The sequence below is a fragment of the Bombus vosnesenskii genome, unplaced genomic scaffold (genome assembly GCF_011952255.1).
Source record: "Bombus vosnesenskii isolate JDL3184/JDL3185 unplaced genomic scaffold, Bvos_JDL3184-5_v1.1 scf7180000013265, whole genome shotgun sequence".
NCBI lineage: Eukaryota > Metazoa > Arthropoda > Insecta > Hymenoptera > Apidae > Bombus > Bombus vosnesenskii.
The window spans coordinates 3,154,693-3,166,530 of NW_022882925.1; the positions used below are offsets into that span (position 1 = coordinate 3,154,693).

The 11,838-nt window shown below is 30.2% G+C and overlaps 4 protein-coding genes across 15 annotated transcripts; 2 read left to right on the forward strand and 2 right to left on the reverse strand.

The window, feature by feature from the left end:
• Positions 1-38: 38 nt before the first annotated feature.
• On the forward strand, positions 39-2,863 carry LOC117243372 (snRNA-activating protein complex subunit 1). 5 transcript variants are annotated; one of them, XM_033510801.1, is made up of 6 exons: positions 39-137; positions 225-387; positions 527-824; positions 909-1,249; positions 1,325-1,486; positions 2,691-2,863. In XM_033510801.1, exons 2-5 carry the CDS (start codon positions 245-247, stop codon positions 1,446-1,448), a joined length of 906 nt encoding a protein of 301 aa, XP_033366692.1. In that variant the 5' UTR covers positions 39-137; positions 225-244; the 3' UTR covers positions 1,449-1,486; positions 2,691-2,863. The 5 variants fall into 5 exon arrangements, with proteins under 5 accessions (XP_033366692.1, XP_033366694.1, XP_033366691.1 ...); XM_033510800.1 differs by having other exon boundaries at positions 45-153; XM_033510803.1 differs by having other exon boundaries at positions 42-387; positions 1,328-1,486.
• On the reverse strand, positions 1,792-4,082 carry LOC117243384 (the record flags this gene model as incomplete). The annotated part of the gene is made up of 7 exons (XM_033510823.1): positions 1,792-2,206; positions 2,292-2,458; positions 2,525-2,642; positions 2,702-2,826; positions 3,019-3,309; positions 3,392-3,595; positions 3,864-4,082. Coding segments are annotated over 7 exons (1,350 nt in total), but the record flags the coding sequence as incomplete, so codon positions are not given.
• LOC117243362 (testicular acid phosphatase homolog) lies at positions 2,727-7,551 on the forward strand. Of its 7 annotated transcripts, none has more exons than XM_033510784.1 (8): positions 2,727-2,863; positions 5,396-5,432; positions 5,966-6,054; positions 6,197-6,295; positions 6,364-6,603; positions 6,663-6,848; positions 6,928-7,263; positions 7,336-7,551. In XM_033510784.1, exons 4-8 carry the CDS (start codon positions 6,200-6,202, stop codon positions 7,510-7,512), a joined length of 1,035 nt encoding a protein of 344 aa, XP_033366675.1. In that variant the 5' UTR covers positions 2,727-2,863; positions 5,396-5,432; positions 5,966-6,054; positions 6,197-6,199; the 3' UTR covers positions 7,513-7,551. The 7 variants fall into 7 exon arrangements, with proteins under 7 accessions (XP_033366675.1, XP_033366677.1, XP_033366676.1 ...); XM_033510786.1 differs by having other exon boundaries at positions 6,197-6,275; XM_033510785.1 differs by lacking the exon at positions 5,396-5,432 and having other exon boundaries at positions 2,729-2,863.
• Positions 7,286-11,413, reverse strand: LOC117243334 (probable ATP-dependent RNA helicase DDX23). 2 transcript variants are annotated; one of them, XM_033510711.1, is made up of 10 exons: positions 10,330-10,901; positions 9,912-10,244; positions 9,406-9,828; positions 9,208-9,334; positions 9,014-9,137; positions 8,822-8,937; positions 8,486-8,746; positions 8,203-8,377; positions 7,888-8,131; positions 7,286-7,512 (listed from the first exon to the last, which is right to left on the reverse strand). In XM_033510711.1, the coding sequence occupies exons 1-9, from the start codon at positions 10,899-10,901 to the stop codon at positions 7,908-7,910; spliced, it is 2,355 nt and encodes a 784-aa protein (XP_033366602.1). In that variant the 3' UTR covers positions 7,286-7,512; positions 7,888-7,907. The 2 variants fall into 2 exon arrangements, with proteins under 2 accessions (XP_033366602.1, XP_033366603.1); XM_033510712.1 differs by lacking the exon at positions 7,286-7,512 and adding an exon at positions 11,260-11,413 and having other exon boundaries at positions 7,908-8,131; positions 10,330-10,909.
• Positions 11,414-11,838: the final 425 nt, after the last annotated feature.

The window sequence follows — 11,838 nt, forward strand, 5'->3', positions numbered from 1 at the left end:
ATAATAGTGTATGCTCCACGAAGGCAGTTCCAAGAAATGGAGGGGATAGCAGCGGTCATAATGTACATCTTCCATCACACATAACTTGAAGTAATGCTGTATGTTGATGAAGTGTTTTCAAATACAAAAAAGTTGAAGTTCGTATCAAAGAAGGTTAAGATAATAATTTATAGTCTTTAAGAAAATATTCCTTTTATTGTCGTACTCATTAAATATAATAATAGCTGTGTTACCAAGATCTGAAATGGCAACAAACAAATCATTGTTTATGAACGGCTTCAAAGAAGATTGCGAACAATTAATTACTCGTTTTGAACGTGCAGATAACATTAGATTTGAAACTTTTTGCGATATCTGGAAAGCAATGAAGTTTTCACTGGTCTTTGCGTAAGTTGAGATTAAATCTCACTAAATTTAATTGTTATGGTTAATTTTGCCATAATCTTATTTCGAATATGCATTTGGAATCATTGAAGTAAATAATAAATTGTTTAAAATTGCATAAATCTTTTCTCTATATTTCTAGGGGCCGTCCATCCTTTTTGGAGCTATTAGAATTTTGCGAAGAAGCATTACATATATGTAAACAATTTATTCTTCTACCTCCTCGTTTTAAAGAACGTATTGGAGGATTATATCTTTTATATGGAATATACTTCAAAATGCCAATAGATCAATTTAGAATTAAAATTAAACTAGATGATTGGAAAAGTATTTTGGAACTTCATGCAGAAATAAAAGAAGCAGAACATTTAGATGCTAATTATATATTGTGTAAACTAATTGAAAGTAATGCATTTCATTTCTGTCTTTTTGATTCAGAGGTAAATTTGATGAAAACTCTTAAATATATATAAATAGTGCTTGTGAATTATATGTATATATCGTATATAATTTTGTATTTCTAGTATGGTATGGAAAAACCATATATTGTAAAGAATTCACAGTGTTTTAATCCATATTCTATATTGCCAACACTAAAAGATTTAAGTGACAAGAATCAAATATTGTCAAAAATTAATGAACTTAGTAAAGCTTATGAACAGAAGAAAGAAGCATCAAAATTAATAAATCTATCAGATGCTAGTTTAAAATTATTTAATTCAAATATAGCACAGGAAATCATTAATGATATTCAAGAGTTTGAAGAACAGAGAAGGGATCAACAGAAAAATACAATTGATTTTGAAAAACCATCTTGTTCTACTTTAAAAGGACAATCTTCAAATGAACATACAAAATTTCAATCGTATGTACATTTGTACAAATAATACACTTATTGTATATTTATTAAATTGTATTGTATCATGTTTCAATATTCTAGAAGAGGGCCTGTCAAACGCAAAATGCGACCATTAATTGATGGTATTGAACCTGAAAGTGAATCTGAAGAAGGTGAAGCATTAGAAAGTGATGATTCATATTCGGAGTTACCAATAGATTCATAACAGCAAAGAAAAAGATATGAAGTATACATCTTTCATACGTAAGTGTATTATTTTATAATAGTATGGAATACAGTACGCGCATGTTCATAATTTATGTAAAAGCCATAACGACTAAATGATATTTGATAATTGTGTTTTATTGGGAAGTATACAAAATAAGTACAAGGAACAAGTCAGTGGAAATATCAATCATTCTAAATTTTAAGAAAACTTTTTGTAGAATATATTGTACTCTACCTTACTGTAACTGTGTTTTGCACAGACTTTAAGTAAAGACAATTCAATTAAATGGCTAAACGTCTTTAAAATGGATTAAATTTCTAAACTTAAAAACTGAGTAAAATGTATTATAGATTTCGTGAAGAAGTTACTTTATCAGAGATTAATTTTCAAAGATGTAACTTTTCATTTTCATGTAGCTTTATGTATATTTACGGCATTAAAATTAAATCTATATACTGAATGTAAGTGTTATTATTGCCGCCAATAAACATTTCTAAAGCTTACGATAATAAGTTCATGTCAAATTTTCTTAATAAACTTTCAATTGATTGTTATCATCGAATCCAGCACTGTGACCTGCGTTTCGTACAATAAAACTAGTTCCATCATAATGCATACGTCGCTCACCACGACGCACAAAAAGATGGGAAGTTTGACCAAGAGATGCCGTACAATGTAAAAATGGTGTTGTTAATGAAGCTGTTCCATTACTAGGCGATGTTCGTAATTGGTATTTGTTACTATTTCGTGCAATCCTAATAAATAAAAATTTATGTGCTTATTGACTGTTGCGCTATTGTATAAATGACTTTTTCTTACAATTTTCATGGATAAAATTACCTGACAAGACCATCAGGTGTTTGTGAAACTCTAACATTATTAATGATCCAATTTTCTACACCCTCATTAGTTAACCAGTATTGAGCAGCACTTAAAGCTGCTGCAGCTTCTTGTAAGCATGCTGCACCATGTCGAGAACGAGAGTAAAAAACACTAAGAGAAAAGTCCTAAAAGTTAAACATTTCCTTTTAGTACAGTTATACAGTTTATACAATGATATCTGTTTTTCATACCTGACCCATATCTGAAAATGAATCCGTAGTTGTTCTTGTCCCTGCCGTATCAACTAAATAAACTAGAGCACACTGCTCTGAAGTAAAGCTCACCCCTTTATACCACATCTTCGCATATCTGATGAGGATAATAATACTTGTTAATGATACTTTAATAATGTTATAGATACCACTGACTTGTTATTGCCATGGGCGTCATGGGCCAGGATTTCAACTCTTGATCCATATTGATATATTCTTCCATTTGGATGGAGTAATGCAGCAGCCGCTCCAGAACCGCTCAACGATAGTACAATATTATTCTACGCTGACGATAAATGCAATTCAGATAATAATCATGTAGGTATTAGAGATTGCTTTCCGTTTGTGTTACTGCATTACTATGAATTTGTATTATGTTGTTTTTACATAGATGGCTTAATTATGGTATTCAGATTTGCTTGAAACAGGAATTGTGTTATAAAAATTATTGTGTTATAGAAAAAAGAAGATACCTTAAAATTAATTACTCTAACTGCACGATCGATCGTCATATCAACCCGAATTCTGTTGTGAAGTCTCAATGAAATTGTACCATGCGGTGTAGCTACAATAGCAGCATCGGTATCATGTTCTCTCCAGTTTTCTGCGTAGAGACATGTCTCTTCATAATATGGTGCAATGGTTTTAGAATTTCGTGGTTGTCGCCAAAGTGCTGTTGAATTAGAAAATGCAGTTGTACCGGCTAATCCACCCCATTGCTCCGACGGTGGTGCTTCAAAGTACTTGGGAAATTCACTATATCGCTAAAGAAGAAAGATAAATTATTTTAAAGAATGAAGATCACCTTTAATAATTAGTAACCATGTTAATTATTATGTAAAGTACCTGGAAATTAGTTTCATCTGTCTGTGCATGATAACTATGCGCTGTATAGACAGATCTAGGTCGCATCGGTGCCGCCGAGGTAGTTTGATTTTGAATTGTTGGTATGGAACATGGTTGTTGATTCATCACCTGTGCTCCAGCTTGGACATTACACTTTTGGATCTCCTTTCGAAATTCGCCGCAAGGAGTTGACATAGCTTTTGCCTTTAATTAATAAGATATAATAAAAATCATCTAAATATTAATTAATAAAAAATGAAAGAAAGATAGACGTTCTTCAACTCCACTAACCATTTTTATAAATGTTATATTGAGAAACAAATCTTTTTATTGTATTGTAATATATTATATATATTATATTTATCGTTCGTATTATATATATCGAAAGAAGTTAACGGGAATGAACTCGATCAACAAATAATTTAAGAATTGAAGATTGAAAAATAATAGATCAAAGAGTTTAAAAAAAGACCTTGGAATTGGCTGTAGCGTTTTTTGGCTTCTTGCGACGGGATTTCCGGGGTTTCGACACCGCCGTTTGACTACCCTCGTTTATGCGATCCACGGCTGAAGCGGTTTTTGTATCTACAGGTCCAGGTCCTTTCAGTGAAATCACGTCTTCGATGTTTCTGATGATTCTTAACTTCACGAAGACGCTTGCATACGTAACTTTGATTTTAAAGGTTTCTACTTAGCGATTAAGAATTTTCGGATCGCGCTGAGGGAAATCAATCCTCGTAGATGCCTATAAAAACTTGTTCAGAGGATAACGCGGTTGGAAGATATTTCGGTAAAACGAATGAATATCCTGGTTGATTATGTCGTTGCCTTGACAATAAAAAATGACAAGAGACTGATGTAGTAGACAAATTCCACTAAAATGAGAGTAGGCAAGGTTTCTCGGATTCAAATGCAATGATTTCTTTAACATTTGTTATATCCTCGCATTAATGTATTTTTCGTTTTCCTACATATGTTGATATAATAATACTACAATGAACAAAATTTCAAAAGTATAATTTTTCGATCGGTACTCCTTTTATAATGAGCATATCATTTTAATTTATCTTCTTCAGTCTTTGAACTTTCATTTTCTTTGAAAATGTATTTAAACTTTAAAGGAATATTCTGATTAATATTTCTCTTTTCTTGTTTCGTTTTCTCAAACATTAGCATTTTGAAAAGTCATTTTTAACGTTCGTAAAATATTAACACCAAGAAATAGTCATTAACTACGGTCAAGGTGAAGGTGACAATTGCTAATCAAGAATTACATAAGTATCTACTATCACTAATTATTATCAATTGTACAATACAATTGTCAATTATTAACATTATCCGCATACTTTTCTAATAAATTTGACAATGATGTTTTTTTTCGCATGTTTGAGTATCGATTCTATTATGTACAAAATGTTTTTTAAAATATTTTCTTATAGCCAGCAGTGTTTAACGGTTACCATAATGACATTATTACATTTGCATTTCATTAAAAACGAGTTAGTATCGGTTTCGAGTATTGGATTTGTAAGATCAAATCCACAGCACCCGAGAACTACATCTTTTACTCAAACGCTTCGATGCAATTCATACAATATATTCTATACAATATATACATACAATATATATATTCTAATATTTTTAAACTGTTCTAATTTCATACTGTTCACTTTCAAGAATATATTACAATATATTTTTATTAGTACATGTTCTTTATAAAACATGAAATTCAAGAATAAGATAGTATAACATGACAATAGAAATTATTGCAAGTCAATGTGCTTATTGCATAACAACGCATAGTTTTCTTTGTACTTCCTTCAAATGTATATATTATTTGTGCAAAATTCAAACGACGTTAAAAATTCGCTGACTAAACTTCATTAAAGTAAATTAGTGAAAACAGTACTTCGTATTCGCAATTTCACCAAAAATATTTAGTTTGTTAAAAAATAATTGTAGGATTTTCTTTTAACATATTACTAATTTATGCCCTCTTTTTAGGTTTCACGAAGTGATAACGATACGTGAAGTATCTGAAGTACGCGCGGGGAATATTCTACACTTATATAGTATAGTTAATATGAATGAAATAAATGTTGGATATTTGAGTATACAACATAGACTTTTTGGAAGTAACATTATACCGTATAATACCAATTTTCACTTGGTGGGGACAAAGGATTCATTTGCTGATACTTGTTTAAGCACCAATATGTTTTCGTTCTGTTTATAGAATAGCTCGCGGAAGTTCAGGTGTCAATAGAAATCTTAGAAAAAAAAATTATAATTTGATAATGATTGTTTTTAAACTCTTTCTTTTCCTGAGTGTTATCTGCTTAACTTTAGGTAATCTTTTTTTGTACATATGCGAATCACATTTCGTAAATTTCCAAATATCGCGTATCAAATTGTGAACGAATATGTGTTTGTCTTTAAACGTGACAAAAAACATGAAAAATATTGCAATTTATTGATATTTCTGCAATTGTGACTATTTCTAATGTTTGAGTGTTTAGTTTCAGAATGTCCTTGAAATAATAATTTAAAGTATCATATGTTCTTATCTTCTAGAATTGCCTACACTAGTTGAAAATGTTGAGACAAGTAATGATGAAGATAATAAAGATATTGAAAGTGATACCCTTCGACTAGTAACAGTGGTAAATATAAAAAAATCAAATGAAAAAGAACATTTCTGTTTTTCTTCCATATTTGAGCTAAATTTGTTTGCAATTTGATTAATGTTATCACATAATCCATAATAAAGATATGGAATTTCTAACTATGGCAATAAACTTTCAGGTAATGAGGCATGGAGACAGAGCACCACAAGACACTTATCCAAATGATCCTTATATCAATAATTCCATGGAGCCTTATGGTTGGGGTCAATTAACAAATGTAATGCTTTATACGATTTCTATTACTATATCAACATTTTTATTATTAACATAAGTAATCTTCTATAGGAAGGAAGAAGAAATCAATACAATCAAGGTGTTTTCTTAAGGAAACAGTACAATAATTTTTTGGGTCCAACTTATAGCCCTAACATATTTTACTTGCAATCCACTGCTGTTGACCGTACAAAAATGTCTGCCATGTTAGAAGCAGCAGCTTTGTGGAAACCAACTGAGAAACAGTCTTTTAAACGTGATTTAGCTTGGCAACCTGTTACCTTATTTTACCAACCACGTTCGGAAGATAGGGTACACATTTTATTTAAATATTTAAATAATTATATATTTATATAATTTTATATTTTTAGTTAATGTTAATATGGGATACATGTCCAAAATATACTAAATTACGACATACAATTACGAACTTGTCAGAAGTTCAACGAATTCAAGACGAAAATAAACAACTCTACAAAGAATTGACGAATTTAACAGGTATGGTGATTTCAACTCCCGGTGATGTGAGTTCACTTTACGGAACTTTAACAGCAGAGGTTTGTATTGATTTTCTAACAAAAATGGGAAATTATACATTATAAAAATTGCATTAATAACGCAAATTGATTGCTTTAGAAACATATGAATTTGACTCTTCCCGAGTGGACTAAAGATTATTATCCTGATAAACTAATACCGCTTACATTATACGATTTTCAACTTAATGTGTATAATGATGATCTTAAGAAACTTAAAGGAGGACCTTTTCTAAAAAAGATTGTTAGCGATATGTTAGCGAAAAAAAATAATATTTTAAAACCTGAAGAAAGAAAAATGTTTATGTATGTTGGTCATGACAGTACTATTGTAACTTTAATGGATCTTATGCATGTATGGAACAATCAAATGCCACATTATAATATTATGGTAATGATTGAGTTGCATGAAAAAAACGGTGGATGGAATGTTCAGGTAAATTATAGCATAAAAAATCTTAAATGTAAAAGTCATTTTTATTACTGGTTTACATTCTATCCTTTTTAGATGTTTTTAAAAAATAGCACTGAACATAAACTATATCCTCTGAATGTTCCTGGGTGTACAACAGTATGTCCTCTTGAACAGTTAGTACAGATTTTAAAACCAATGATTCCAGATAATTGGGATGAAGAGTGTAAAGTCGATGGAGACTATACTCCTCCACCTGCCCCGCTTCCTTGACTATAGTTATTTGGTAAATAAGAAAATAAATTAATTTAACAACACTAAATAAATGAAAACATGTATATTTTTAAAATTATCTAAGAGTACAATACATGTAAAATAAATATATTCATTTTTTTGAAACGATAGTTGAAGACACTTATTTTTTAATTGTAATCCTAAAATATACATATTAGCAACTTTTTAATTTGCATAAACTGATTTGTAATAATAATAAAAATTATTTTCCTAAAATGTATGTATTTATATTTTTATCTATTTTACTTTTCTGTTACATATATACTTTGTCCATATTCTACTTATTTTCTATGAGAAAATATGTACTTGCGTATAAGAAATAAATGTACATGATAGTTGTAAACAAATACTTACAAATAAATTTTTTTTTCTTTTTAGGCAAATATTTTCTCTTCTCGACGTTTTTTTGTAACCACTGTTCCAGGTTTATGTTGAGCATCTGGATGATTTAGTAATTCAGGTGGACAAGTAGATATAGGACTTGCAAGAATAGTTTGCTTCAGATCGTAGAACAGATGACTATCGTCTTTGGTACAGAATGAAATGGCAAGACCAGCTTTTCCAGCACGTCCAGTTCTACCAATACGATGCGTGTAGTCTACAAACACGTGAAAAGTAACATATATTCCTGTCCACACAATTCGATTTCTTTTAATAATATATATTTACCTTCTATAGTCTTAGCCATATCATAATTAATGACCATAGACACATCTTTAATATCAATACCACGGCCTGCCACATCAGTGGCAACCAAAATATCTTTACTACCACTTTTCAGAGAAGCAAGTGCATATTCTCTTTGTTCTTGTCCTTTACCACCATGAAGAGTGCAAGCATTATACTGAAAAATGAAATAAAATATTGCACCACATGTCGAGTTTTACAATACAAATAGGATATGTTCTTGCTGAATTTAGGATATTATATAATATTTAAAACTCAAACGTACGCCCAGTTTCTCTAAACCTCTTGCAAGAACATCAGCTCCCTTCTTTTGATTAACGAATATGATGACTGGTGGTTCAACTCCTCTGCTAAGTATTTCCATTAATTTCTTACGCTTATCAGCTTCACCCATTATATGCACAATTTGTTCTGTTCTTTCCGTCGGTTTTCCTACGCTGCCGATGTATACAACAGCAGGTCGCCTTAAATACGTTCTAGCTAATCGTTCTACTGCAGGTGGCATTGTTGCTGTAAACATAACAGTCTAGAAAGACAATAAATTTGTTCATTATATATATTTGGATTTAGATAAAATGTAATATTAAATATTATTTCTTACTTGTCTATATTTTTTCTTTGTATTGTAATTAGCTAAAAGTTTTTCTTCGTTTTCAGCATCCTCGTTGTCTGGTTTTAGATTTGTAACTGGCATATATTCCAGAATTTTTTGGACATCTAAAAATTGATGATTGTGATAATTAATATTTACTTACCTTATACACAAGATGAATTAGTAGTTTGAAGAACATACCTGGCTCAAAACCCATATCTATCATTCTATCAGCTTCATCCAATACAATATAAGTACACTGGTTTAAAACTAAGTATCGGTTTTCTAATACATCAATTAATCGTCCTGGTGTGGCTATAACAATCTGTAATAATAGAAGTTAATTTAAGATGTAGGAAATGGTTTTTTACATTATAAATATATAAAAATAGTACCTCGCATCCCATTCTCAACCTGAATCCTTGTTCTTCTCTTGAGAGGCCACCTACAACTACAACTGTTCTTATACCCAATGGTTGTCCAAATTTATTAGTCTCTTCTTCAATTTGTTGAGCCAACTCCCTGGTAAAATGTAATTTATAGAGTACTTACTGGTAAATTAAAAGGATTAAAAATATAGATAATAAACATACCGAGTTGGTGCTAAAATTATGCTGTAAGGACCTTGATCTGCTTCTTCTAATCTTTCAATTTTTGGTAAACTAGTAATCCATAGTAGTAATGGAATTAAAAATGCTAGTGTTTTTCCAGATCCAGTTTCAGCAACTCCAATAATATCGCGATTCTGAAGTCCTATGGGAATAGCTTGTCTCTGTATAGGTGTTAAATCTTTATATCCCACTTTATCAATGATATCAAGAATTTCTTTTGGAAATCCTGATTCTTTCCATGATCTAATTGGATCAGGTATACGTCCTCCTTTTATTGTAATATTATAATCCTCTCTGAATATACGCCAATCTCTTTCTGTCATTTCATGAAGAGCTTTCTCTGACCAATGTCTGTCATCCCACTTTTGCTTCTCTTCTTTTCTCTTCACTTTCTTTAATCGCATTCTAGAAAAGAAGAACATATAAATTCATGAAAAAATTGTATATTTTTACATAAATAAATTGTACTTTTAGGAAAAGATACATACTTTTCCTGTTCCTTTTCAGCTTCTGTTCTTCGTTTTTCTAGTAATTCTCCATAAAATTTACTTTGATCTCGTTTTTGTGCTTTAATATCTATTCCAGCAAAGTTTCCTCTACCAAAAAATTGTACCTGATGCCTTTCCTTGTATATATTGTTATAGTCAACAGATGTGTCTTCTGAGGTATCCCAGTCAAATACAAATTTTCTGTCATTTAATCTTCTAACACGTCGTTTTTTCTTCACTAATCCTAAATAGCGTTCCTTAATAGCTTCTACTTCTTTCTCTTTATCCTTGTCTTTAATTTCATCCTCTCTTGTACGCTGACCATCTCTACGTCTATTTGAAAAGTTGTAATGAAATATAAATTGTTATTTTATGAATTTAATTTATGTAAATAAATATTTTATATATATATATATACCTGTCTCTCTCATCCCACTCCTTATCTTTCCCAACATTTTCGCTATGAAAAGATTTACGTATATCCTCCTGTTGTTTTCTTATTGCTTCAACTTCTTCTTGTCGTTTTTGTAATGCTAAAGCAGTACGTTCTTCTTTAGTTAGAAACTTTGGTTTAGCACGTGCTTCTTCTTCTGCCTTTTTCTTAGCTAATAATTCTTCTAAACTTAATGGTTCTTTCTTTGGAGGAAGCTTTGATTTTTCATCAGTTTCCTCCTCCTCTTTCTTTGGTTCAGTTTTGTTCTCTTTCTTACTTTCGTCTTCTATGACAAATATAGGACTTGGTTTACGCTTTTTGTCATCCTTTGATTTGTCTTTAAATTCTCGCCTTTCTCTTGATCTATCTCTATCTTTTTCACGTGATCTATCCCTTTCCCTTGATCTTTCACGCGATCTTGAACGTTTCCTATCTTTTTTCCGATCCTTTGATCTACTTCTTGAACGTCTTCTATCTCGACGTTCTCGCTCTCTTTCACGTTCGCGATCGCGTTCACGTGATCGACTTCGTCTTACAGCTTTTTTATCATGGGCCATTGAAAATTCTACAAATTAATTGTGTTTGAATTGATTGATTGGAATAATATCCACAAGTGATTAATGAACTACTTTGAGAGGTTATACAGCTAAAGCCATAAATATTCGTTATCTTTTTAATAATAAATAGATAACAAAATAAACATTATATATCGTTATATTAATAATTACTCTCTATAATGGCATTTTTTATAAATATTTATAATAAACATATAATACTTGGACTATTATCAAATGTATTATCACTTATTGTCAAATGTCACAATAAAGTATACGTGACATAATCAGATTGTATGAAGTTGTTAAATATACTTTTAAACTATAAAATATAAATAAAAGCAGAATAAATTTCTCTTACTAAATGAAAGATAACAACTTTTCTCTTTGAATCAGATAAATTTGCACACAAGAACTACACTTGTACAGCTGTATACAATTTACAAATTCACAGGTATAACGACTATGGTTAACTTTTCAATGCAAGCGACATAATTTCATAGTTTTCATTAGAGAGGAATTTTCTCCTCTATTCTTGTCTAACAAAATATTAATCTTTAATTTACGTAATTTTCTATCTAGTGTAAACAATTTTTGATACAATAGATGTAAGTTATTGTATATTTAAACAAAGGAAGTAATTATTTTATTAAATTAGAATTAGTGCCATTGTTTAAAACTTATGGAATATGAAATGAAGACAAGTACGAATAAAAAACTTGTTCTTCAAATTTCGAACATTTGAATAATAATAATTATTTTTAAATGATCGAATGCAATTTCAAATATTTCGCGTTAAAAAATTATTGCGAAAGATATTCTAAAAGTTATTATGAAATCTTTTTACTTAGATTCAGATATAAAGGCTTATGTCCAAGTCATTTTTGCTTTAATATTAAATTACTAGAAAAATGATTATACAATAAAATGTCTTGAATTT

Bases quoted from the DNA above. Each gene is read 5' to 3' on its own strand.
- LOC117243372 (XM_033510801.1), top strand. From the start codon at position 245: ATGGCAACAAACAAATCATTGTTTATGAACGGCTTCAAAGAAGATTGC. The intron at 388-526 runs GTAAGTTGAGAT...CTATATTTCTAG, and splicing joins AAGTTTTCACTGGTCTTTGC to GGGCCGTCCATCCTTTTTGG. The intron at 825-908 runs GTAAATTTGATG...TTGTATTTCTAG, and splicing joins TCTGTCTTTTTGATTCAGAG to TATGGTATGGAAAAACCATA.
- LOC117243334 (XM_033510711.1), bottom strand. From the start codon at position 10,901: ATGGCCCATGATAAAAAAGCTGTAAGACGAAGTCGATCACGTGAACGC. The intron at 10,245-10,329 runs GTATATATATAT...CTTTTCAAATAG, and splicing joins GAGTGGGATGAGAGAGACAG to ACGTAGAGATGGTCAGCGTA. The intron at 9,335-9,405 runs GTATGTTTATTA...ACATTTTACCAG, and splicing joins ATAATTTTAGCACCAACTCG to GGAGTTGGCTCAACAAATTG.
- LOC117243362 (XM_033510782.1), top strand. From the start codon at position 5,689: ATGATTGTTTTTAAACTCTTTCTTTTCCTGAGTGTTATCTGCTTAACT. The intron at 6,055-6,196 runs GTAAATATAAAA...ATAAACTTTCAG, and splicing joins CCCTTCGACTAGTAACAGTG to GTAATGAGGCATGGAGACAG. The intron at 6,296-6,363 runs GTAATGCTTTAT...AATCTTCTATAG, and splicing joins GTTGGGGTCAATTAACAAAT to GAAGGAAGAAGAAATCAATA.